Source organism: Tyto alba, unplaced genomic scaffold, assembly GCF_018691265.1.
Source record: "Tyto alba isolate M040663 unplaced genomic scaffold, T.alba_DEE_v4.0 Super-Scaffold_23, whole genome shotgun sequence".
Classification (NCBI taxonomy): Eukaryota; Metazoa; Chordata; class Aves; order Strigiformes; family Tytonidae; genus Tyto; species Tyto alba.
The window spans coordinates 10513138-10539536 of record NW_024881297.1 but is presented as its reverse complement, the minus strand read 5'-3'; the positions used below and the strand labels follow the sequence as shown (position 1 = coordinate 10539536).

At 37.7% G+C, this 26399-nt stretch overlaps 2 protein-coding genes across 7 annotated transcripts in view; one reads left to right on the top strand and one right to left on the bottom strand.

Moving 5' to 3' along the window:
- ANAPC10 (anaphase promoting complex subunit 10) overlaps positions 1–8825 on the bottom strand; it is a 38790-nt gene extending 29965 nt beyond the window's left edge. For 2 of the 6 annotated variants that reach the window (XR_004408420.2, XM_033001715.2), the window contains exons 1-2: positions 2192–2308; positions 710–800 (exon numbers count right to left, since the gene is read on the bottom strand). Coding sequence is in view for 5 of the 6 variants with exons in the window: in XM_033001715.2 (XP_032857606.1) it covers positions 710–800; positions 2192–2306 (206 nt within the window). In the remaining variant the exon portion in view is untranslated. Of the gene's footprint in view, positions 1–709; positions 801–2191; positions 2309–8526 lie in introns of those variants that run through there. The other 4 variants (XM_042797069.1, XM_042797068.1, XM_042797071.1 and 1 more) reach the window with 4 other exon arrangements.
- A 2-nt stretch (positions 8826–8827) lies between these two features.
- On the top strand, positions 8828–25282 carry ABCE1 (ATP binding cassette subfamily E member 1). The gene is made up of 18 exons (XM_042797067.1): positions 8828–8939; positions 14476–14637; positions 14952–15037; positions 15567–15664; positions 16055–16172; positions 18149–18286; positions 18452–18521; positions 19671–19767; positions 20371–20460; positions 21075–21196; positions 21876–22097; positions 22584–22643; positions 22727–22785; positions 22957–23067; positions 23164–23306; positions 23393–23515; positions 24617–24728; positions 24985–25282. Exons 2-18 carry the CDS (start codon positions 14535–14537, stop codon positions 25030–25032), a joined length of 1800 nt encoding a protein of 599 aa, XP_042653001.1. The 5' UTR covers positions 8828–8939; positions 14476–14534; the 3' UTR covers positions 25033–25282.
- Positions 25283–26399: the final 1117 nt, after the last annotated feature.

Below are 26399 nucleotides of genomic sequence, written 5' to 3'. Positions count from 1 at the left end.
AGGATTTAAATGTTCTAAAACTTAATACAAGTGTGTCTACTGATTTATAAGAACCCCACTGTTAATGTGGAAAAACACACAGTTGCTTTAAGTTACACACACAGACTTGATTTTCACTGTTCTCCTTTGTCTGCCTTCAGAAGAGTCAGTATACCAAGAAACACAACAAAAGGCCAAGATGACAAATAAGCACTTGTATGTGATGAAGCATATGTTTAGCTTATCAAATATGGGCTCTATTACTATACCAAAGCGTTCTTCAGAAAGCAAATAAAAAAGGTGACAAACATCTAACCTCAACTTAAGAGTCTGATGAAAGAAAAAGGACTGAAAGCATCCTACACAATAGAACAGGAAAAGGTTTCTCAATCAACCGTTAAGTCATATAGGACTACTTTAAAGCAGTCATCTACCCTTCAAATTACACTCAAAGACGGAAAGTCGGGACAAAAATGTCACCCTAGATAGATAAATATGAAACTGTTATATATTACATACTACTAAACATTTCTTTCTGTTGCTTATTTAGATATTTAGTAACCACAACATTTGAAAATTTAATTTTTACAAATGCTATCTAACTGGCTTCTTACCAGCTGAGCAACAAGGATTAAGCCAGGCATCCTTGCACTTCCACAACTCCTATCTTGGTGAACGGTAATCAGTAGTTATACAAAACACCCTAACCCATATGGAGTAATTTTAATACCTAAATTGGATGTTCACCAAATGAGGCTGTGATCCATCTGACTGCCAGTAAGTTTCTAGATTGTCATCTCGTAACTGATCCACTCCAAATCCTAAGAAAAAGAAAATGTGATAGTCTTGAATGCAGACATCACAGACATAACTCTTCTTCATCTGTTACAAACTAAAGCACGTATCCTAAGTTATAACATATAAGGAAATACTTCTAGATATCCAAGTTGTGCCTACGTTTTTGTAACACAAAACCAAAAAAAGGGGAATCTGTCAAAGCTCAGTACTTGAGTATCTTCGCATGCCTATTTTCTACTGAAGTCTGAGAGGTTTGAAGCCATTCAACATGTCCTGAAATTTCAAACAGTTATGTAGTAATTCATACTAATTGCAAGAAAAACACTTCATGGGTAGGCTTTTCTACATATTCTATAATCTAACTGTTGAACTATAAGAAAATCATTAGCAGAGACCATTCATTTATTATAAAATTTTAGCCAAATATAACATTCAAGTAGTCTCCTGAAATATTTTTACTTTTTCAAGTTAGTAGCTAGAACAAGCCATAGATACAAAAAAAAAAAAAGACAGTAATCCTGAGAGTTAATGCTGTCACATTTGAAGAAACAACCCCAAACCTTCATTTTTCCTGATCCCTCATTATCTGTCCTTTCATTGATTGCCCACACTAGCTGCAGTTTTAAATCAGCAGTTGAAGTTTAATAAAAATGTAGTTTAATAAAAACGGCAGTAAAAAATTATCTTCACTCTGAAGCAAATAAACCATATGATATTTTTCTTCAAGTAAGATACCAGGATATCAGACCAAAGACATTCAGCCTGAGCATATCACTGTGACATAAAGGGATCATTGACTCCAGGCTTCAGCAAAATACCAGATCAATTCCCAACAGATATTTCTGAAACAGCAACTCAACCTCCTCAAATGAAAAGAATACAGATTTTCAGATATTTTGAGCAGGTATAAGGTAACATCAATGGCACCTCAGGACCATTTATGATCGTTCCATTTTACTTGCAGGATTTTAGGGAGCTACACTATAATGGCAGAGTCCACACAAAGTTTGGACAGAACATTTAGGCTGCCCAGTTGCATGGTTTTTCTAAGTTAAAAGTTTAAGATACTCAGGCAAAATACCAAAGCATAGAAACAATTACACAGCGCTTGGGTGTGTTTCTGCTCACTCAGTTTAGTTTGTTCACTGTACAAATGAAAAAAAAAATATGTTTTGTTACTATGAGGTACTTCCTCATTCTAGGATTTCTGATCTAGTTATAACTTTCACATTGCATCAAACACGGAGTGCATCAAAATTATTTGTAGTGGCTACCCATACAGCTTACACTACAGCAGTTTTACTGCTACGCTCTGTATGTATGTCTTCTTATAAAAGCATAAAGCACTACATATTCTAAGAAAAAAAAAAAAAAATGTACATTCAGCTTCTTACATCATTTGTTGTGATTTTACCTGGCTTACAGGATGAAAGAGACCAAACTGCTTGTGAGCCTATTTCTCTAACAGTACCAGTCCTCTCTAACTGCTTTGGATCAGCACCAGGTGGTGTCTTGTTTGGGGTAGTCATTTCTAGTAAAAGAAAACAAGTGAGTTAGTTGGTGTAATTTTCCCATCAAGCTAAAAATAAAGGGTTGTTTGTTCACAGAGACACTTTAATTCTTTGGCCTCGCACTTGTATAACAGTCTATGGAATAGCTGGTTTATACAGATATGTATACATTTTTGCATGCCTGTAGAACCTTTCCTTTATATATGTAATAAAATAATACATATCAGTAAGAAATCAAATATATCTTTAAATAAGAGGTTCCACATACATGTAAATTTTGTGTCCTTAAACATTCAGTACACGCTTGAAACACTCATAAGACATATTTGACTTGTATCATTCTAATTCACACATACAGAGTTAGTCAGGGTTTCAGGATTTGGGTTTTTTTTATGGTTTTGTTTGCTTTTAAGAAATTAAAACAGACCCTGTTGATTTAAAGGCTAGCAATACAACTTCATTTCCCCACCACACACACTTCAGAGTTTTCTTAATCTGCCAGTTCAGAAGCTAGAGCAAGCCTGTCTCTCCTGGATACTTCTTAAAAATAGGAAACAAGACTTTAAACAAATCATACTGTCTCTAATTTGGTAGGAGTTGGTTATTGCCACATTTATCCATGGTCCACTTCCTTAACTTCACAACTTCATCTGGAATCATTAAGCTGTGATTTGCACTGCTACAGTAATCACAGTCTCAACACCCGGACTACTGCTATACATATTACAACATAATCATGCTGTATTTTACATAGTATACAGCACCTTATCACATGCTAGAAAGTAGCTTAAAAGATTTTATTGTCAAAAAAAAAAAAAAATTCAAAGAAACAGAAGTTCAAGGAACTACATTAAAGCTTAAAATGAAACATAAAGCACTCAAGAGTCAGGGAATGAGAGCTGACTTCTAATCCTCCGTTAACATGTACGACATCATATTATGCTCTGCTAATCTCAGAAAAAGTCTTCCAGTACCTCACCTAGATAGCAAATGAGATACTGAACTAGGCTGGTATCCACAGGATCCAGACCTTACCCACTACAGAAAAAAAATCTGACGCAGTAATTGCATGTCTAGTAAAATCTAAGTACTGACAACAGCAAGTGTCACAAAAGGCCACAAACTGAAAGCCTTGCTTAGACACCATCCTCTCAGAAAAGCGGGTTGAATGCTACACAGCTAATCCTACAGATACCACATATACTCCTATCATTCACAGATAACCTAATCCTTATACCATCCAATTTAAAATACCTCATGCAACAACAGGTTTCAAAATCCTTACCCATGCAGAAAAGTTTCATTCAAAAAAAATACCAAATTTTAACTAAAATGAAACAAGCAATCCATATTGCCGTCCCTGTAACAAGACCCTAGCACATAAATCTTCCCTAGTCACTGCATTTAAATATAGCATTATCTAGTTTAAATTTTTTATCAGGTAATTACAATAGGATCTTTAAAAATGTGGCTGTTCTGTTGAATTGGCTACACCATAAACCTGTATATCTGTAGAACAGATTATAGACTAGAACAGAAAATAACTTATTCTAGTTGCTACTTAATACAGCTTTAAATTTATTGATAGTGACTTCAATAAAACACAATACCACAAGTATTCTAAAGAGATAGGAATTTAAAGTAGTCTTGGAAGAAGACTTATAAAACACTTAGCTCACAGCTACCTGAAAAGCAAACATTTTGCACAGTATCACAGAACAGTTTGGATTGGTGGAAGGGACCTTCAAAAAAATCACCTAGTCCAACACTCATCTTCCACCAAAATTCAAATTATGTTTATTAAGCACTGGGTAGACTATATCCTGGATTCATCAGTTTTAAAGCTCAAATCACCTACTAGTCAAAACTGCGCTATTTTGTTACTTTTGTGACAATGAATCAACTAAGAGAGGTTGAGTTGCATTCATTTTAATTCTCAGATTAATTCTAGAATTCGATAATGCTGTTCTTCCCACCTCTAAAAATATACATAGAAAATTCAACTTCACAAAGCTAAATTATTCATTTGATACAGAACATCTCTTTGGCATCATCACCAGCAAGTCTTCACACTCCTCTATCTTTTTGACTTCATGAAAAAATTAGCAAAAACTTCCAAGTCTGATAGTCACATCTTCATTCCTAAAAACAGCTATTGCCAGATTAATGAAAAAAACAATCTTAAGACATAAGGAGTATGCAAATATCCCATCAAAACCCACCAAAATAACGTAAATCACAGAAGTTACAGTGTACAGTCAGATTATCTCAGAAAATTGATTTCACATGCTTTTTAGAAAAATTACTAGAATTTTAAAGTATACAGAATCCCTTATGACAAAGATGTTGAGATTTCTTACAAGCTTCAGTGCACACAGAGGGAAGTTCTAAACACTGCCAAGATTTGTATTGCACTGGTTCACCAAAGTTTGAGGCACGCATTTCAGAGTTCTGAAATACATGGCAAGAAATGACATTCAAGTTTCCTACTGTCTTAAACTGAGCTTGTTTCCTTCTATCTAACAGGCAAATCAATGCAGGATCCAGATTTCAACTCCAAACCACTGCTGGCAAATAAGTCAGCCACAAATTGTGCATTACTGATGTGAAAGACTGAAAATCTTTAATGTTTGAAGTAATGAGTTGAACTAATCAAATCAGTTTTTCATGACATAACTTCTGTTTAACCAGCTCAGTAACATTACATTCCGAATAGCTTTGCCACACCTTCCCAATCCTCCAAGAATTTTAAAAACAGAAAGCTGATAGAAGTACTAAGGCAAAATAATACAGCAACAGGTCAGCTCACTCAAGTAACACTTTTGGACCTTTTGCTAGCAGAAGAACAAGTATCTCATTTTGGACAAGACACAAATACTTAACACATTAGAAGTAACTTAAGTTACCAAATAAAATAAAAAAACAAACATACATTTTTTTTAGCCCAATAAGATAATGGAATGATAATTGGTTTTTCTTATTTTTTTCAAGCTGTGTAAAAGCACGTAATCTGTCTAGAAGCCCTTCTCCCTGACATGTGCTGAAAAATGAAAAGAGACACTCGGTCTATAGAAGCACTGACTGGAAACACCTCCAATTTTCCAATTGAGTTATCCCAAGAGATCATTAATAAGGAAACCAACAGCCTATTAACAACATTGACATATTAATGTCTTAATGACACGATCAACACCACACTTCTGTTTTGCCACTTTCCACTATACGGTATGCATATCCTTTGGTCGAGACACGGCAGCAGAGGCTAAGCTTTTTTCCCCTCCTCCTTGAACGCTTTATCCCTTGGCATCTTCCTTAGAGAAGTTAGCTCTTTTCCAGAGAGCATCCCTGTAAAGTAGCAGCCATCCAAGATGTTTTAACAAACATACAGTTTATAAATAGGGTGAAACGGATTTAAATGGTTTGTCTTAACAGTTTTCACAATCAAGAGACAGGTCGTTCTCAGTATACCAGTGGAAGACACTTTTAAGAGGTGCATACCTAAAAGCAAACCCTTCACTAAGCACACACATACTCTCCTGCAACACACTAAAGAGGAGGTAGAGAAGGGTACATCGTGGTCCTTTCCTACTAGAGCTACATAAAAATCCAGGCCCAAGGACACATTTGCAGATTCCAAAGCAGTTTTCTTCAATTAATATTTCTAATTCCACCATGTCCGTACGCAAGAATTGTTTCAACATACACCCATAAGGACCTCAGAGACCACCGTCCTCAACAGATGTCTGCCCAACCACTTCTCTGGCAAAAGAGATTTCACAGTCTTTGTGGACAACCAGATTCAGTGTTTCATAAACCTAAAAGCCAAATGTTTTGCTTTAACATCCAACCTGAGCATTACCTTCTAGAAACAAGCATTATTACCTCTGTTGCTCTACAGAGAATTTGAAGACTAGTTAATCACCACCCTTTACATAGCAACCCTTTCACAGGCATGAGGGCACTCATCAAATTCGCTTAGTTTCTTCTGTAGTGTACCTATGCCTTTCAAGTTTCCCCTCACAAAACAAGTTTTATAAACCTAATATTCCTGCAGAGTCTAGAGATCTACATACTATGGTTAAAAAAAAAGACAAACAGCTGTACGATTTTAGCTAAGGCCCTTACTCAACAATGCAGAGTAATCACTTTCCTTGCCTTTGTATTTAATCACATCTGTTAACATGCCAAAATAATTTTTCTCTAGGACATCAGATTATCGATTAATGTATCATTTACTATGCACTACAGTGCTCAAATGCTTTTGGGGGATACTGTTTGCTGTTCAGTAATACCCCTTACACTAATTATGCCTTTGATTTTTCCTCTGTGTTCTCTTTCACCCTCAGTTCTTGTTAACTGAGCTTAATTACACTGATTCCCAATCTGCTATCAATTTTAAGATCATTTTGAGTTTTGACCCCAAATTGTACAGTGCTTCCAATCCTTTCAACTTGGCAACACATCAATTTTGTGTTCACCATTACAGAAAACAGTGAAAACACATTCAAAACAGAACTGCCTAGAAGGGCACTTCATGACATCCCTGTTTAAAAGTGAATTATTTACAAGTTAGCTTCAAAAGCAATTTTTCAACCAGCTGTACAAGTTCTCACAAAAATTAGTTTTAGACCACGTTTCAGTAGCTTGTTTTTAACATCAACTCAGACAATGGCAGAAACCCTGTAAAACAAATCATTTATATTCCTTCCTTACCAACTGCTACTGTTAAAAATAAAGTTTGATCCAGACTGTTTTTAACAAACCAAACTAGTCCATTTTCTGTTCACACATTGCCTTTAATTGTCTTCTACTTACTGACAAATTCTCCTCACAAACCACCTCATCAGAATCTTTCAGGGGATCAAAGCTCAGCTAGCTTTGCTCTTTTTTCAAAATTACTATCCTGATTGCATTCCTATCATATCATTTTATTCCGTTTTAGCAAGTATCTAACTACAACTTCTCCAGCAAAACCAAACAAAGAATGCACTGACTACGCCAGCATTTTTGCAACATCTATGATTTATAACACTGTCTTCCCTGTTCTTCTTAACAGAAGGGGATTTCATACCTTAGATTCCCTGACTTTCGTACTTGCACTACTCATTTTACCTCACAAACCCTTTTTCCTGCTCTCCTGTTTCATTGGACAAACCCTTGTTGGTTTAAGGCCTTTAAAGATCTGAAGACATATCTAGAAACTAGTCCCTGTCTATGCTTCCTATATTTTATTCAGAGGGAGAATTAAACAGGAACATTGAACATCCAAATTACTAATGTTTAGTTAATATTTAATAATGTAAGTGTTCAGCAGCAACCGATTTCAACAACTAGCTCACCTGTACGTTTGATCTCTCATTCTCTCAACACAATTTTAAACACCTATTATTTTTGACTCTGCCTTCAGTATATTGCCTTAAGCCTATTAGTGAAAATTACTTCAGTCTTTCATTTTCACAAAGATAAATATATGCCACTAAAAATTAGGTAATTAGAGCAACTGCAACAGAGAATTACGTTAGGAGTTTTTATACACGTTTCCCTAATCAATCTAAATAAGTACACTTTTTAAAAACGTATTTTTGTACAAGCTCAGATCTCCAAAGCTAACTAGTAAGGATATAAGCTGCTCTTTCAAGGATTTACATTATCCTTATAAGAACTTATATATACATATATATATATGCTTATAAGCACTTATTTACAACTGCTTATATTAAGTGAAAGCAGTCTTTTAAAAACCACAGTAACTCGAGGATGAAGCCAGTTTGACAAATCAAGCTCCTCTCAGGCGGGCTCCTTGGTAGCCCTCCCCTCCACGGCTTCGTCGCAGGACTTTTCATTCACGGTTTTAAGGACAATTCATTCGTTTTACAACAGCGTGTTATGGCCGGGTCCCCCGGGCCTACAAAACACTTCAATCCTGGAAGCAAATCAGCAACACCTACTCAGGAAACCCCCAGCCCGCGCTCTGAGGGGGCTCAACGCAAAGGCAAGAAGGCGGCGCTGAGGGGGGAGAAACCTAGGGTAGTGACCCGGGTTAGGCAGCCCCCTCACACCTCACCCCACGCCGGTGGGTGCCCCCCGCCCGGGCACGGCCGCGGCACCCGGAGGTGAGGGGCGGGAGAAGCCGCCACCCCTCCCGAGCCCCATCCTCCGGCTCCGGTGGTGGCGGGCGGCCATAACGCGCGCTCCCCTCACCCCTCCTTCTCTCAGCCCCGCGGACCGGCGTCCCCACCTGATACCACGAAGCCGCTGCGGCGGGTGAGGGGGCGGCAGGGCTGGCGCTGCGCGCGTTCCCCTCAGCGGGCGGGGAGGGGGGAAACATGAAGGGACGGGCAGACGGACGAATGACACACCTCTCGCGAAACGCGCCTTCTCCGCTGGCGTCACCCGCCGATGGCGTCACCCGCCGTCGCTTCCCCAGCGCCTCCCTCCCTCCGAACGGCCGCGGTTTCTCGATGGCGCGGCTCCTTTCCTTCCCCTCCTCTCTATGGTGCGCGCTCAGGCCCCTCCCTGCGGGGGCGGCGGCCATTTTGGCCGGGCGGCGGCAGCACGTTGAGCGCGGGGACGCGGGCTCTCCCCGCTACGGCCCGGCCGGGGAGCGGGGGCGCCTCGCTCGCCCCCCCCCCCCCCTCCCCCCATCTCCCGGTAAGCGGCCTCCGAGGGGGCGTAGGGAAGGGCTCCCCCCCCCCTTGCCGGGAGCCGCCGCCGGCGGCTTCCCGTGCTGCTCGGCCCCCGGGGGGGGGGCGGGGGGGGCTAGGTGGCGGCCTCTCCTTCTCCGGGCCAGCTGCCCCTCTGTCGCTGTCCCGGGGCCCACACGCCCCACGGAACCGGGGGCTCCCACTCGGCGTGGGCAGCAAACGCGGCCCGTGGGGGGCGGGAGGCCGCCCCGTCCCTGGCTGGCGCTGCCCGCACGTTGCGGTTCGTCATCGCTGGCGAGTTGTACGTCATTTTCCAGGGCTTGTCTCTTTTTTTTTTTTTTAATTTTCTTTTTTTTTTTTTTGGTCATCCCTACTGGGTGAAGAGAAAAGGGTTCTTTCTGCTGCCGGGTTCGGCCGCGGGAATCGCGCGCGTGGGGAGGCCCCGGGTGGGCTCCCCGCGCCGTGATGGCCGGGGTGTGGGGAAGGGAGAGCCGGTGTTCCCCTCCTGTGAAAGCGGGGGCCTTTGCTGGAGGAGAAAGCCGGGTTTTGCCTGATTCTGGGGAAAGTTAATATCCACGTGCGCGCTTGTGTGGTGAGGAGATCAAGGCTCCTTGCAGGTTTGATAAGGTCATGGGGTAAGGCTGCTTTTTGCCAGGTATACGTAAAAACAAAACCAAACCTCGGCAGGGCTTTTCTCTAGGGCCACGGTAACGTCTCCTCTCTGCAATGCTCTTGGTTATTTCACCTGCAAGTTTCTGTGACAGTTTCCAAGTTCTAATTTCAGTTTCTCTGCTGTGGTGTCCGAAACCCTAATCCTAAACAAGTGGTCGTGAAATAATTTTTGTAATTTTCATGTGGTAGATTGCTAATTTATGGGTTTATTCCCATGCATTTTACTTTGTTTTAAAAGGAAATGTTAAAGATTGAGTGATAATTGGTAGTGTTCAGCACCAGCTGAACACACCCACTCGTTATGCTGCGTCAGTATATTTGACCATATGCTTTTCATATTAACATTGTATTTATTTTCATATTCATGTTGTGCTTTATGAGTAATGTAAGTTAAATACAGTAGGGAAATGTGGGACTTGTTTCAACTTATTTTTGTACATTGTCTCGGTTTCTAAAACATGTCAAAACCTTAAGTATAGACCGGTTCTTAATTCTTAGTAGATTTTGTTTGTTCTTATAGCATTTACTATTGCTTCTGCTTTAACGCTTGTAGTGATCTCTTGTATGCAGTTTGAAAGTCTGTTCTTTCATTTAAACTTTCTTTGGATATTCTAGTTCTTGTTATGGAGTGACTGTAGTCCATTAGCAATGGATTGAGAGATAATTCTGGAGGTAATTACTTTCAGGGGGAAGCACACATACTACTTATTCTCACTTTCCACAGCATTTATCTTTGAGGTCTGATGGAATACAATTTAATAAAATGTTAACTGTTTTTCTTCAGAATGACTAAAGTATGGCTCAGTTCTGAACACAAATCTCACGTTCACATCATTTAATTGAATTGTCTCTGGTTGTGTTTCAGTCTTCATTTACTTTTCTTTTTAATGTTTCTTTAAGTCTGAAAGAGTCAATACAATTACCAGCCCTTGAGCATAATTCACTTGACTTACTAAATTCTAATATATCTCTAGTGCCTGTGAAAGAAATAAATATTGGTATTTCTTAAAGCACGTACATTACAGTTGTTCTACAAATCGGGCATTACAGTTGCCTTTTGTGATGGATAGCAAGGTCTGTTTGCATGTTGGTTGGGGTTTGGTTGGGTTTTTTTGTGTTTTTTTTTTCTGGTGTGTTAGCAGCATCTGTGCTAGAGACCCTAAGAACACTCTTAAGATGCTTATGATAACATGTTTTATGTCTTATTTTTAGACATCTTTTAGTGTTTGTATTAAGTTCCATAATTGGACTTAATGGACACCTTTTGGCTTCAATAAATGATACTGTCAAAGTCTTCAGAACTGTTTTTTTTTTGCTACCAGTTGTTACTCCTCTCATTCTTTCACCTGTGTCTCAGTCCCTCATTCTGGAAAGATTTTCTGTTGTCACTCCATCAGAACTCAGTAATTCAAAATAAGGCTTTACTCTGTAGTTAGTAATAGGTTAATGTTTTCACCCTTTCTTTTTGTTCTGGTCTTGGTTTGGAAAGCAGAAATACAGACATGAACTTAAATGCTTCTGAATACCAGTTTCTCCTGCCCTTAAACTGCTGACTATACTTAACAATTGCCGGTATGCTGTATTATAGCATATGCATAATGTCTGTGTTTCTGACTTGTGTTCAGTGTCTTGAGAGTTCTGCTGTCTGCACCTTGAAATCAGACAATTCTAGTTGGTGTGTTAAGCTAAATGCCACCATAATAACTGCATATAAATATGTAATAACATTAATTCAGTCAGGTTTTGGATGATGTTGCTAAGTTTTCACTAGACTATCAGTTTCAAGTAGAAATTCTAATCTTGTGGACGGTTATCATAGATATCAGGACAGTCTTGGAAATATTGCAGAAGTGACAGAAGTCACAAATATTTTTTAACTGAAAAATATTTAACACCCTTGCAGAGTTTTGGATAAACTGACATTCCATCAGGTAAATGGGAACAAGGAGGCAAGAGTGTATGTGTCTGTGACAGTTCATTAATTCTATTCCCCGCTCCGCCCCAAGGTACTTTATAAATGCTTGGTGCACATAATTCTGTGGCCCCTTCAAAACTCTTCAGCACAATGGCCATTTTCCCATTCAAGTAAGTTAGAAGAAAAGGGAAAAAAAAAAGTCTTAGGCTGTTTTCTTAATTTAGCAACCATGATCTGATTCATCAGTGGGTAGTAGTGTAAATTTTAGTCTGATTATCCCACTAAGATTGGGTGGAAAGCTTGCTGAGGTAGGTGGCAAAAACACATTGTTTAAGGCCATATTTGCCTTGGTCCTGTAGAGCAAACCCCATCCATACTCCTGCCTTGGTGCTTTAAGCCAAACACCAGGCCGAGAGTGAACGTCTGAGGAGTTTGGTCTGCTATCTGTACAGCTCAGGCAGCAGCCCTGACCAGAAGGTTGGGCAGGGGAGGCAGCTTTGTCTTCTAGAGCTTGCTTTTGTAACCCACAGGAATATTTACATACTAGTCAGAGCTAAGATAACTGGCAGGGAAAGCCCTGCCCGGAAGATAAGACAGCGAGGTCTGTCTGCTCAGGGTACTGGGCCACACAGGCCTTGCTGGAGAAGGGGCTGCCCCACATTAGGCACCTCCCTTGGGAAACCGAAGAGAGAGTGAGTAACTGGAGGACTTCTATGAAAAGCACTGAGATATATTCCCAAATAATATATCTTTATTTGGAGCACTGACAAAATCCAGTATCCGTCTCCTAGAAAATTACTGACACAAGCATCCTCACCGTTTTTAAGAATAAGACTTTCAGTTTCGTGTTTTATGTGTAAGAAAAATTTATTAAAGTGAGAATTGCAAACCTCTTATTCCATGTCTGTTGGCCTCGCCTATGGATGTAATTGCAGTGTTCAGCCCTACTTTGTCAGTCTGGTCTGACAATACAGAACTATAAAATTGTGTTTGTTTTGTTTCTGTTTGGGTTTTTTTCTTATATTCAGTCATTTATTTGAAAACAACTGTGTCATAAGGAAGTTTTGGCCTAGCAAATGTTAAAAGATTAAAGAAAAAACTGAAATACTGAAAGTAGAAACTGCCACAGCAGGGTTGGCAGCATGACTAATAATTAAATTTGTTTATATCTGATGAAGAATATCTTCAGACATTAATTTAAAAATACTTTGAAAATTGAAAAGAGAAATACGACTACCACTTAAAATAATAACTATGGTAATAATGGACTTAAAGATACAATATCATCTTAATTTCAGACCTCTGCTCCCTGTTAGGTGGCAGTCTCTTTTCCTTTCTTTCATATTGCAGTAGTATCTGTAGGATTCCTTCCAACTAAAGTTTGCGGGTGGGTTGGGGGAAGGATGGAGTTTAATGTGATAAATGTGCCAAACACTTATTTTATTCTTGCTCTCAGGAGATTGAAAGTCACAACTTTTCTTCATATAATAGCTGTATGTAGTAAATAGTCTCTAAACCGCTGCAGGATACTTTAGTTTGATGGAGCAAAGATGAACTGGACATCCAACAGAAAATACTTTCTGTAATAAGAAATGTTGCAATCCTTGGAAGGGTGTACACATGCAGACTGTAGAAACCTGAAATATCACAAGACTCCTTCCCAGTTATGTCTTTGAACTACTTATATATATTGTATTGAATTGAAATGATTTTGAATTGACATCATCACTTTATTTAGTAGCGTGAAACTGGAAATGCTTTGTACTTTATTTATGGTCTTTCTTTAGACCTAAAGAAAAATTAATTTGTCGTCTACAATACCTTGTAACCTTCCGAGAGCCTCCTAATTCAGTTGACTTTGTTCTGGAGCAAGAGCGAGTGGAGGGAGTTGTCCTTAGGTGTGTGTTGCTCATAGGAAGATAAAGTCATTATTATTATTGTTACTTTCAGTACTAAGTGTGAATATGGTAAAGGAAATATAGATGCACTTTAAAATCTATTCCACCTTTTTTTATCTATGAAGACTGAAATGTAAAATTCTTTGTCCTTCCCTCCCTTCTGCTGTAATTATTGACATAAATTCCCAGTACAATCCAATGTTTGTCAATGTGCATAATAAATATCTAAGCAAGGGAAGAGACAGTTATGTAGAGGAAAACTAGTAATTTCAATTCTTTGAGTGCATTTATTTGTGATTTTGGGAATACTTAACTGTCTAGTACTCCAAGACCTTACTCTTCTAAAAATAAAGTAATTTTATAAAAGAATCCCACTTATTTTTATTGGAATATATTGTAGTCAACGATACCATATTAAGAAAACCAGAATGTAAGTGTGGTTATTGGAATACTAGTGAAACTCAAATTAAAAAGAATCACGTATCATCATGTATGTCTGTTCACATTGTCTAGATTACTTTTCAATATACAACTATAAATGTTGACTTTGAAAACTGCCTTATATTTTACAGTAATTTAACCATAGAGTATTGGCATATAGTTTGCAACATTACAGTTATGATGAGATTCTTGGAGTAATAGTTGTGGTCACAATTTGACTTTACCAGATGCTGTAGCATGAATGAGGTTACTTTACACAAGGCAGCTTGTGAAACTGAAATTTGCAGCAATGTAGATTCTTCTGTTCTTACTATGACGTGCTTTTATTGGAAACAACTATATTCTCAGGTATAATCACGATTTTATTTTACGGTGGAGAAATAGGAGTGGAATGGAAAGCTGATGTTCAATATTTGTGCAGTTATTTACACATCAGTACCCTTACTACTTGTATCTGAGACTTTGCCCTGTCTTGCTTAAAAGAGGAGAAAATCAGATTATTTTGCATCTTTTTATCTCTGAACTCTGCTAGTAATAACTTCAGATACATATATTCTCTGTGCTGTCAGTAATTGTGTTCACTTTTGGATTTTTTTTTTTTTTTTTTTCTCCTTAAGATCTGGAAGACTCCCACTATTCCTCCTCATAATTGGTGTTTAACCCTAAATTGTGCATTATGGCAGACAAATTAACAAGAATTGCTATTGTCAACCATGACAAGTGTAAGCCAAAGAAATGCCGTCAGGAATGCAAGAAGAGTTGTCCTGTGGTTCGCATGGGTAAGAGATGTAATTTAACAAAGTTTCTAAACAATTGGAGAAGTTTTAAATAACGTTCTACTAGAAGGAGTTAGGGTTTTTTACAATTACTAGTTTTTTGTTTATCATTCATGCATCATTTCATAAAGCCTTTAGAAGTATCTCTGAAAGCATGAACGATTCTTAGTAATAGTGCCACTTTTGAGTTCTTTGGATGATCTGAAGCTTGCATGAACGTTAACCAGTTATGTGTTCCTCTGTGGAATTTAGTAGTACTGGCAAGAATTCTGATTCATTAGAAACTTTCTTGAGTTAATCTTCTTCTTTTTCACCAGGAAAACTTTGCATAGAAGTCACATCACAGAGCAAAATAGCATGGATCTCAGAAACACTTTGCATTGGTTGTGGTATTTGCATCAAGGTAAAAGTTTAGACTCCTTTACTTAAAATAAGATTTCCTTATTATGCTATTATATTTAGTAATGTGTACTGTAACTTCCAAAAGCAGTTTTGTTTCCCTGATTAATCAGAACTTCTTAATTGTTATTGTTTATAGAAAGTAAAGTACCTCATCGGTTTACTGAACCGGCTGGGGTGCATGGCCTGGGTTGTAACTTTTTGTTTGTGGCTTTGTTGATGTTTGATTTTGTTTGGTTTTGTTTGTTTGTGGCTATAGACACCTAGCAGTAGAAAGATGGTTTTGTAAAAGAGCTAGAGAATATATGCAGTGTGTCTTACTTGAATTGTAGGCTGACTAAGTTGCTAACTATTTACTTCGACAAATGTGGTATAGAACTTCTTTGGAAAGTTGACTGTGTAAATGAAAGTGAAGTAATTTGGTAAGAGTTATTTTCAAAATATTTAAACACACAGCTGGATGTGGTACAGACCATAGCATTTTGTTAATAAATTGTGGGCACTATTAATCTATAAATTTATTTCAATTACAGAAATGTCCTTTTGGAGCCTTGTCAATTGTTAACTTACCCAGCAACCTGGAGAAAGAAACAACGCATAGATATTGTGCCAATGCCTTCAAACTTCACAGGTATTTTATTGTTCAAATCAGTGTAAAAGAGACAAAAAAATTAAGTTTTAGATAGTCTAAACATAGCACACGTCAAGGTGTTAGTGGTTATTACCTCAGTAGCTTCCTTTTTGAATATTAACCTTTTTCTTATTAAAAAGTATTATAATAAAATTTTATTGCTCTTTTTACAGAGCTCCTGTTTATAAAGAACAGACTGCTCTTAAATCTTTCTTATGAGCTTCTATTTTTAAGGAATATTGATTTAATTGGAATTGTATATCGGCAAGTTAGCGAAGTAGGCTGAAATAATCAGCAAGTCTGAAAACAGGTTGTAACATTTACATTACCATCACATGTTGGTCATCTGATGGCATTAATATAATCTGGAGTTATTGATGTTGTATACAGGTTGCCTATCCCTCGTCCAGGTGAAGTACTGGGATTGGTTGGAACCAATGGTATTGGAAAATCAACTGCCTTGAAAATTTTAGCAGGAAAACAGAAGCCAAATCTTGGAAAATATGATGTATGTATCAGCAATAAAATAGAGTTGGCATTATAGATAGATGTGGTTATATTTTTTTCATTGAACTTACACATCTGTGAATGTGATAGAATTTGTGATTTATGATAGAATTGGCACTTTCCCTATTACCCACCAGTGACCTGCTCCACACAGAAACCATAGTAGCAGGATGTTGTGAAAAGCTTTTTTGCAAATTCTGTATCTTTCAAGAAAGATAAGGATACTACTTACAATTGTAACTCACTGTCTTTAAGTCACACTTAAGGGTTTTTTTTAATACTGGTCTTTTAAAATGTCAGCATTTTTTTCCCCTACACAATTTACCTGTTCCCCATCAAGGGATTTAGGTAGCTCAAGTTTTGGAGTTTCTTCTAAGTTGAACATTGTTTTTATCAGAACAGCTCTAGTGTCTATGAGCACTTACCATGTATCCTTGTGATCTCTTAGGCTTTTTTTATCTTTGATTCTTTTGAAGATCACCTGTTGTAAAATATGTTGCTCTCTTAAGTTGCAAGGTATTTTCCACTGTACACTTCAATGCCGAGTTCTGAAAATCCTTTGTTTCTGCATGTTGCTAGATACTTTGAAATTTTGATGGTGTTTTTTGAGAACCAGACATAGAACAACTTGTGATCTGCTGGCCTTCATGGAGATCATGATCCATTTTCCTATGTATTTACACTAAGTCAAACTGTGCAGCCAGCAGGCAAAATAATTTACAGTGGTTTGTTTACCTAGCACTACTCAGGAGAGTGAACGTTATTAGATAAAAGGTATAAATAATAACTAACTAAAATGACTCTTTTCATCACAGTAGTTCAGTTACCACCACCTCACCTTCAAGTCACACAGTGACAGTTGAATTTGGATGCTCATTTTTGTCCTTCAGGAAGGACTTGTAAGAACAAGGGTGTTCAAATTTTCTTCATCAGTTTCTTTACCTGAAATAGTAGTGTTTTAATAAAATATTAATTTCATGGCTGCCACTTAAACCTGCAAAGAAATAATAATTTCGCAGCTACATTTTCTATTCTCTTCCAAGTTTGGTTTATATTATTTTGTGGACTTCTTGTTTCAGGTGATAGTATTGCAGAAATAACAAAACTTTTGACTTTCTGAATGTGTACTTAATTGAATTACCATGCCTCCAAAATCAGACTTCCCTGTGAAGACCCAAATCATTATGACCACAGAAACACGTGGTATGAATTGAATCTTACGTGTTGCTTCTGCTCGAAAACTTATGAAGCATTTCCTCTGTGTATTTGCTTGGTTTGGAAATACGGCTGTGTCACTCTGTCTCCATACTGTTTACCATCAAAATAATTAACTTGGCACCATTCAGAGTAGTATGCTGTCTAAAACAAAACTCTACCAGTTGGGAATTTTTCCTGGGTGATTGCTCTGAACAGTTTCTTATTTTTTTTTTATTTTTCTTTTTTCTTTCGTTTTATTTTTGTTGTTGTCAATTTTCCTTTGTTGTCTTCTGTTTTCTGGGAAGTGAAGCAGTGAAAATGGCCAAATTTTATCACATCTTTTCTGCAAGTTGATTTTATCAGCCCCACCTTTTTCCTTTGGATTAGCTAGATCAGATAGCTAGTAGGTGCAGTTACACTAATCCATACCATTATTTTCCCTTTTACTTGTAGCATCTTAACTGTCTAAGGACACTTTTGGATATCCTACGTGCAAATTTAAAACGTTTTTTCTTGAAAGGGATAATGACAGTGCATCTGAAAAAAAAAATACCTGAACTTCTGATCTCCATTTTGCAATTTTATAATTTTTCTGTTTTTTTTTTTAATGGAAACTTTGCAAAGGCAACATAAGTTGGGTTAATTAGCTTTTACCTCAAGCTCTTTTTTAATCCTGCAAGCATATTCTATTTGCTGTATTCATCAGAATTTAAAAATTTTATTTTTTTAATTATGTTTTTAGACTAGTATAAGTAAACACAGGCTTCAATTTTGTCACAGGATCCACCTGACTGGCAAGAAATTCTGACTTATTTCAGAGGATCTGAATTACAAAACTATTTTACCAAAATCCTGGAAGATGACCTGAAAGCTATCATTAAACCTCAGTACGTGGACCAGATCCCTAAAGCTGCAAAGGTGAGAAATTTCATGAGCTAGCAGAAAGCTGGGGGCTTCCCCTATAATATTTCTCTTGTGTTTAAAAATTTTTATTTAGCAGCATAATTCAATGTCAAAAACCTACTACTCTGTGAAATTTTTAACACTGAAATAATGTCTGGGTTTTTATTGTTCATCGTGCAGGGAACGGTGGGATCAATTCTCGATAGGAAGGATGAAACCAAGACACAAACTGTTGTATGTCAGCAGCTTGGTAAGTAATTTTGTAAAGTCAAACTTCAAAGCATTTGAGAAATTCATGTCTACTGAAAAATGAAGGTGCTACAACTGTGATAGTAGATTTAAATTATACCAGTTAAAAAGACAAAAAGAAGAAAAAAGTAAAGATGCTTTAGTTTGAGGCCTAGGGCTTGCTGTAGACATATCTCAACCAACGCAAAGAATATTTTCTAGTGGCAAAGGCCAGCTAATTGATACAGGCTAGTTAACAGAATCTAATGCAGTTTCTGTTTCATGGTAGAAAATTTTTATTTTCAGATCTGGAAAAATTCCAGTTACCATCTGCTGCTCTTACTTGCTTATAACTCTGGCATAATCTTAGCATCCTCTCTTGTGAGAACCATTGCATATAGACAATACTCTCCAAGTACAAAAACCATTATTTTATTAATTACAAAAGAATAGCTGAATATAGCTAACTGTAATGGGAATAATAGTGACTTCTGAGAAAAATGGAGTTAAGAACATCTGCAATAGCCCAGCCCTTGTGATTTTTTTTTTTTTTTTTTTTTTTTTTTTTTAGGAGTTTTGAATTTAGTTCTTATTACATTTAGGTTTTCATTCAGTTGTTAATAAATTAACAACAGGGCTCTTTTCGGTAGATCCGGGTGGTAAAGGTGGGGCTGCATTGTGCCACCAAGAACTTGGTCTTTGGGTCCTGCTTAACTTGTTTGTGAAGCAGTATGTTCTTCAATTGGATATTCTGATGAAAAAGTACTGTCTTCACCCATTTGCTATAACACTTGGGGGACTTGATTTTCCTGAAAATCACAACCCTTCAGCCAGGTCTAACAAGAAACACTTTTAAAACTGGTATAGTTTCTTTCTAGGACTAGAAATATTTACTAATACACAGTGAAAAAACGAATAGAAAGGTAATCTTTCTGCATGGTAAGAAGCAGCTGTACAAATTGATCATCTAACGCTGCAGAGAAGCTATAACTTGCTGTGACTTAAAAATAGCATTATGATGCTTCTGTATAAACTGAACACTTATTTTACTTCTTTCTGTTTTTTCCTCTGTGTAGGATGTCTGCTGTGATTATATGTGTTTCTGTAGGTAATAAAAATAGGAATTGATGTGTTGGTTATAACGTATCTAAAGTTAATCACTTGTTTGCAGACTTAACCCATCTGAAAGAAAGAAATGTTGAGGACCTTTCAGGAGGAGAACTTCAGCGATTTGCTTGTGCAGTTGTTTGCATTCAGAAGGCTGATATGTATGTTTAATTTACTTCTGTTACACATTGCTTCTAACATTCTGCCTCAGGATGTGGTCCTCTAATTTACATTTTGTGTTAGAAATAATGTTTTTGTTTGGAATATTTAAACAAAAGTATTTTTAAAGAATAATTTGTTTTTACCAACCCATGCTTACTCTGTATATAACCTCTGGGGTTTTTATACATTAATTCACCTGACTGGTTGTTCTTGTTTGTTTTGTTGGGTTTTTCCTCTTGGAAAATGTCCTTATTCCAGTCTCCTACGGTATTTTTGCACTTTTCAGTTCATACTAAATTTAAGCTGAATCAGAACTGAGTGCCTGGGATTCCTAACTGATGGCTGATTTCTTACAACATTTGATAACTTTGTCAGAGCTTTTGGCAAAGTAATACTGGACTCGAAACATTTAACAATTTCACATGACAGTCATCGGAGATTCAAGGCGGGCGTCAGTATATAATTCTCATGTTTTGTCCCTCTCAATGTAAATAATGGTAGTTTTTTATTTGTGCATATTTAATGGTTGAAATGTTGGTATTAGCTTTGAATATGTAGACAGCTTGCATTCACTAAGACTTCATTCTTTCTTTTGGGGCCAGCTTCATGTTTGATGAACCTTCTAGCTACCTAGATGTCAAGCAGCGCTTGAAGGCTGCCATTACTATTCGATCCCTAATAAACCCTGACAGGTAAATACAAACTTTAAATATTTTGCTAGACTGTAATAATAGGTGGCTGTTTACAGAGGGAGGAGACATTCAGTCTATCTCCCTAGAAGTGCTGACTTTGCAGTATGGTACACTAATAGATATTTAAAATGTTCTAAGTCAGTAATACTCTTTTCCTTTGCATTTTGGAAACTTATTTCCTATAGTTTCTGTGCTATTTCAGTATTGGGGTAAATTTTGTCATAACAATGAGAAAATAGAGGTGGTTATTTTTCACCTGAATATTGCTGTTCCATCCCCTTCTCACAAAGATTTTTTTATTTTATTTTTTTGTCTTAAAATGTGCTAAGTATTTTTCGCTCCAGTCAATCAGTATCCTTCGACTTCCTGTATATAAAGAAGCTGCCAGTTTACACTGAAGATGGACTTTGAACTTGTCATTCACAATATTTGTTTATTGGACAGTTTAAAAAAAAAAAAAGCGTATCAGAGGTTTGAACTCTGTCGTTACTCAGTATAAAGCTAAGAAACCATATTAAATAAAAATCATAGCTTTTGCTTATGCAAGACTAAAGTAAGAAAGAAAAGTGTTCTGTACTGAAGTATAAAAGCATCTCTCTGGCTCTATTTTTCAGGTACATTATTGTTGTAGAGCATGATCTAAGTGTGTTAGATTATCTCTCTGACTTTATCTGCTGCCTGTATGGTGTGCCAAGTGCTTATGGTGTTGTTACTATGCCTTTCAGCGTAAGAGAAGGTAATTCTTGCCATGTTTCTCTTTCTTAACATACCCCAAAAATTATGTGGAAGCAAAAAAGGTACCAAAATGCTAGGTGTCTACTAGTGAGCATGTCTTCTTCCCGTTACAGTTCAGTAACTAGAAAAACTACTGGTTTATTTTGTACAGAATTTCTGGTTTACATGATCCTAAATTTATAACTGAACCCAGAAGTCTTAATTATGAAATGCCCTTTGTCTCTTGCTACGGACACGATTTTGATACTTGCTGGTTTTGTAAACTGGGGAGTTACACAAAAGACCCTATAAATAGTAGAGGCAGGGCAGGAGACTGCACAGTGCAGAGGTACGTAGTGTTCAATGCATCGACCACACTTCTGGCACTGAGACTCAGTAATAAATGTTTTTGTGAGAATGGGTCCAACAGCAGTAGTTTCTTTAAACCCTTCACACATTACTAATACTAGCTTTTCAGGAAGAGCTTCTGTAGCCTTTCTGTAATTTTACTAAGATTTTTTTTCTTCATTCAGTTTGTATAACGTGCACACTTTCAGATAGGAGGCTTTGTTGCCTCTTTTAACATGCCATTTATAATCCAGTGTTCTGATCTGATTGGAATCTACAGACAAGAATTGCAATTCATCTTGTCTTGCTTTGTTGTAGACCTTTTTTAATGATCTTTTTTCCTCCCTTCATAGGCATAAACATTTTCTTAGATGGCTATGTTCCAACAGAAAATCTAAGGTTTCGAGATGCATCTCTGGTATTTAAAGTGGCTGAGACAGCTAATGAAGAAGAGGTTAAAAAGATGTGTATGTACAAATATCCAGGAATGAAAAAAAAGATGGGAGAATTTGAACTGTCCATAGTAGCTGGAGAATTCACTGATTCTGAAATTATGGTGATGTTAGGGGAAAACGGTAAGTGCAACTCTTGCTGGAAACTGCTTCGACAGCCCTAAGTATGTTCCTGAAGCCCTTTCTCCATCTGGGAGCCAGGCCTCAAAACTCCTGGGTTTGAGTCAGGTTGAACTGCTGGTTTCCTAGTGAAGCTGTCGGGCCATGAGCTCGCTTTCTAAATAGCGGGAACTTGAAGTTCTTGAATGTTAATGGTGCCATTGTGGTTCTGTTCCCCCGTTTTAAGAACTTAGATTGGCAGGATGAGAATTGGCCTGGGGAGCTTAGCCCCGAGCCTAGACTATTGCAGCTGCAGATGTCTCTTCCGTTAGGAAAAGCAAGTAAGAGCGAGAGCTGCTTGCTGGAAGTGAATATAGGTATTCTCAAAGCGGTCTAATTTTAAAACGTGTTCTTTATTAAGTCTTTATTCTTTTGAATCAATGACTTAATTGTGATAGGTCTAAATTACGAAAAAGTCTGAAGTAATATGTAACTTGCATTTTATTTTAGGAACTGGCAAAACGACATTTATCCGAATGCTTGCAGGAAGACTTACGCCTGATGAAGGAGGTAGTGCTTAATACCTTAGTTGAAACCTATTTTGAAGATACTGGGAAAGCTCTTGTTTTCCTTAAAATCTTATCTTTTTATAGGTGAGGTCCCGGTTCTAAATGTCAGCTACAAACCACAGAAGATCAGTCCTAAATCTACAGTACGTTTAAGCCTTACTTATCAAGTATTGCATTTGCTACAAAAAGCATGTTCTTAGTACATAGGTAGAATTTCTTTATGCCCAGAGCAAAATGCTCTATTAATTCTATTTCTTCCTGTTTTTTTGCGGGCTGGTGCATCAAACTGAGTGGTGACATTTTTCTTTTAATAGGGAAGTGTCCGTCAGCTACTGCATGAGAAGATCAGAGATGCCTATACACACCCCCAGTTTGTAACTGATGTAATGAAACCTCTTCAAATAGAAAACATCATTGATCAGGAGGTACTCGTTGCCTGAGACAATACCCTAATGTCTTTTCTTTAATTGTCTGCCTGTACCTGAACTAATTTTGGCCTTATTCCCCCCCTGGCCCAATAGGTTCAGACGTTGTCCGGTGGTGAGCTGCAGCGTGTCGCATTAGCTCTTTGTCTTGGTAAACCTGCAGATGTCTACCTAATTGACGAACCTTCAGCATATCTGGACTCTGAACAACGTCTCATGGCTGCTAGAGTCATCAAACGGTAAAGTATACGTGATGGGGAAAACAGCAGAAATTTTCAGTAGTCTTACAATAAGTTTACATTCAGCTCTTCCTTTTTTATTTCAGTTTCATTCTCCATGCTAAAAAAACAGCTTTTGTGGTAGAACACGATTTTATCATGGCTACCTATCTTGCTGATCGTGTGATTGTTTTTGATGGTATTCCTTCCAAGAACACACTTGCAAACAGGTAAGAGACTTGTTTGGATTAGTAAGCAAGATAAAGGACAAGATAGAAATAAATTGTTTATCAGAAGCAAGGAGGTGAAGCGTCCCTGCCTACGGGGATTTAAGCTGCATTTTAAAGTGATCCAAGAGCATCCTGAGGGTTCTGGCTTTTGTTCTGAAGTGAGGAAAATAAAATGGGATTGACCCACACTTAGAGGCTGCCTAGACCCAGAGTTGGGGCATAGTTGGAGAATGTAACTAAGCCCTCAAAAACTAGACCAGCTGGTGGCTGAAACTAGCCTCAAGCAACTGCACACCCATTAAATTACAATTTGAGGAGAACAAATAAGTGGCACCAATTGTAAACTACTTATGAAAAGAACTTTCAGAAGTATTAAAAGCAAGCAGGGTAATAAGGGTACATGTATGCATATCTTGTGAAGTGCAAGGCTTGACAACATACAGTGTACGCAATCGAAGAGTTTTACTCTTTCAGAGCTGTCCCTTTTGATAAGTCTGCTTTTGTTCCTGTAAATGTTTTCGTGTAAATTACAGAGACATTTGAGGAGCAGCCTTATTGGGCTTTTGGAATGGTCATTACCCAGTACTTAACACAAGCCAGGTGAAGTAAAAGCCCTGGTGTAGCAATGCGTTTACAGTGTTTACAGTGCGCCGCCAGCCTGGTTTTGATGGTATTCCTATGAAGAACGCACTTTTTTGAATTAAAGTCACGATCACATACCCATTTCTCAGCATCAGTCTGTGTTACGATCCTTGTTACATCTTGCTAATGGTGCAACTGTAGTTTTTTTTCCTTTGAATGTAACTAAGTAAGTGTGCCAGCACACACAGGTGTGGATACAAAGTAAAAAGAGGACGAGGGTAGCTCTGAAGAGGTGTAATGCCAGGCTGAGGTACTGCTGAAAGGTAAAAGTAGTAGTAGTTATGACTTCCTATCCCAGACCTGGTTTGACTGAAATGAGCACATCCTGGTATGTCAAATACAGCTCGCTGTTGGTGTTACCAGACCTGACTGGGCTCAGGATGGAGATCAAAGCTGCCTGTAATCTGCACAGTATAGACTTTCTGAAAATTTAGCTGGAATGTTCTTCTCTCTTCACAGTCCACAGACTCTTTTGGCTGGAATGAATAAGTTTTTATCTCAACTCGAAATCACTTTTAGAAGAGACCCCAACAATTACAGACCAAGAATAAACAAACTCAATTCAATCAAGGTAAGAGAGAAGCACCTTTACAACTAAGAAGCTGTGACTGTTTAATATAAAGCTGGGTTTTAAAATAAGGAACAAAATTAGGACTAACTTGGTAGTTTTGCTGTGCTGGAAAACAGCACGTGAAGCGAGTAGTAAGAGTAATAATGAAAGTAGAAGGGAGTTTAGTTGAGCATCTTTTATTATTTAAGCTCTGTTCAAGTCTGCCAAAGACTATTTCAAGTAACACTGACCTTTTTTTTTTTTTTTTCTTCCCAAGGACGTGGAACAAAAGAAGAGTGGGAACTACTTTTTCCTGGATGACTAAATATGGCATCTGAGCATCTTTATAACTGGCATATAGAAATGCATATTGGAATCTAAACATTTATGGATCAGAAGGCTCAATCAGGTTTTAGAATCTTTTGGAGCTTAAAATCTCTTGCTGCGTGTAACATCTGAGACCAGTAGCAGTGTAAATCCTAGTCCGAGTAAAACTGCCACTTTCTATATTTTGGTGACACAGCCCTATTCTCAGTGTAATATTTTCAAAATAGACCACCTTGAAATTGTGCAAATGAGTCTCCTGATTTTTCAGAATATAAGGGAGGTTTTCAGTTCAATATATCCTACTCCTGTACCAAGTACTGACTGCACTTCCACATTTTAAAGATCTTTGAAGCTGTTTTCAGTATGAGGGAAGCTTACCAAGAATGCCAAGCTACAAAAGTAACTCCTATTTTAAAAAGGTTGAATCTCTCCGCATGAGGGTTTCATCAATAAATACCCTCCTAACTTACAGCTCTTCTGTGACACAGTGCAAACATTCTTGAATCACTAATTCAAAAGCGTGTTTATAGGATGTTGTCACGCCTTTTCTCATACTATAGAAAAGTGACCCACAAACACTATAAAGGAAGATCATCTACATCTTTTTTAGACATCTGTCCCTATGCATCTTCTCAGACCCAGTTAAATAAAATCGTAAAGAAAATACTAAAATCCTTTCAATCTTCTCTAATTTAAAACTACACAGTGAAAAAAGGTTAATGGCTGTTTTTTTCCAACTCATTCTTCCACCTCTAAGGGCTGGCACCTGCCCTGTTTCCATGGAAAGGTAAAGTTTTTGCAAGGTTAAGATGCAAGAATTAGTTTTACCTAAAGCAAAAGCTTTGACCTTTACTATAGACAAAAACAAAGGTAAGTAAAACAGCTTGTTACATATCAATTTCCATATACAGTAAGGTCCTTCAGGGAGACAGAAGGAAAACCAACTCTATTTAAGGGTTCCTACTTGTGTAAGTAAGTTTTGCAGACATATAAAACAACTTTTGGCTATGTATCTTAAAAAGAAGACGGGTATTTCCCATGCAGTGGTTGTCTCTTCTGCCTTCACTGGCATGTACAAAATGTTATAAGAGAGAAAAGAATACATGGGGTTTTTTTGCCTCCTAAGTTAGAGGAGAAAGCAGTGGTTTGTCTTTCCTAAAGCCCTTATGTGTGTCAGTAACTTGGGTATTTTATAACCCTGGCAGTCCAGGTGTTGCACACATAACCTGGCTCTGAGTGCCCAGAGAAGCCCGTCTCGGTTACGCCAGCAGAGGCACTCCAGGAAGCACAATACAGCCTCATACCACCACCCTCTGTTTAGACAAAAAACTTCCAAAGGCTAACTGAAACTTAGTCAAGTCATAC

Bases quoted from the DNA above. Each gene is read 5' to 3' on its own strand.
- ABCE1 (XM_042797067.1), top strand. From the start codon at position 14,535: ATGGCAGACAAATTAACAAGAATTGCTATTGTCAACCATGACAAGTGT. The intron at 18,287-18,451 runs GTGAGAAATTTC...TTCATCGTGCAG, and splicing joins AGATCCCTAAAGCTGCAAAG to GGAACGGTGGGATCAATTCT. The intron at 24,729-24,984 runs GTAAGAGAGAAG...TTTCTTCCCAAG, and splicing joins ACAAACTCAATTCAATCAAG to GACGTGGAACAAAAGAAGAG.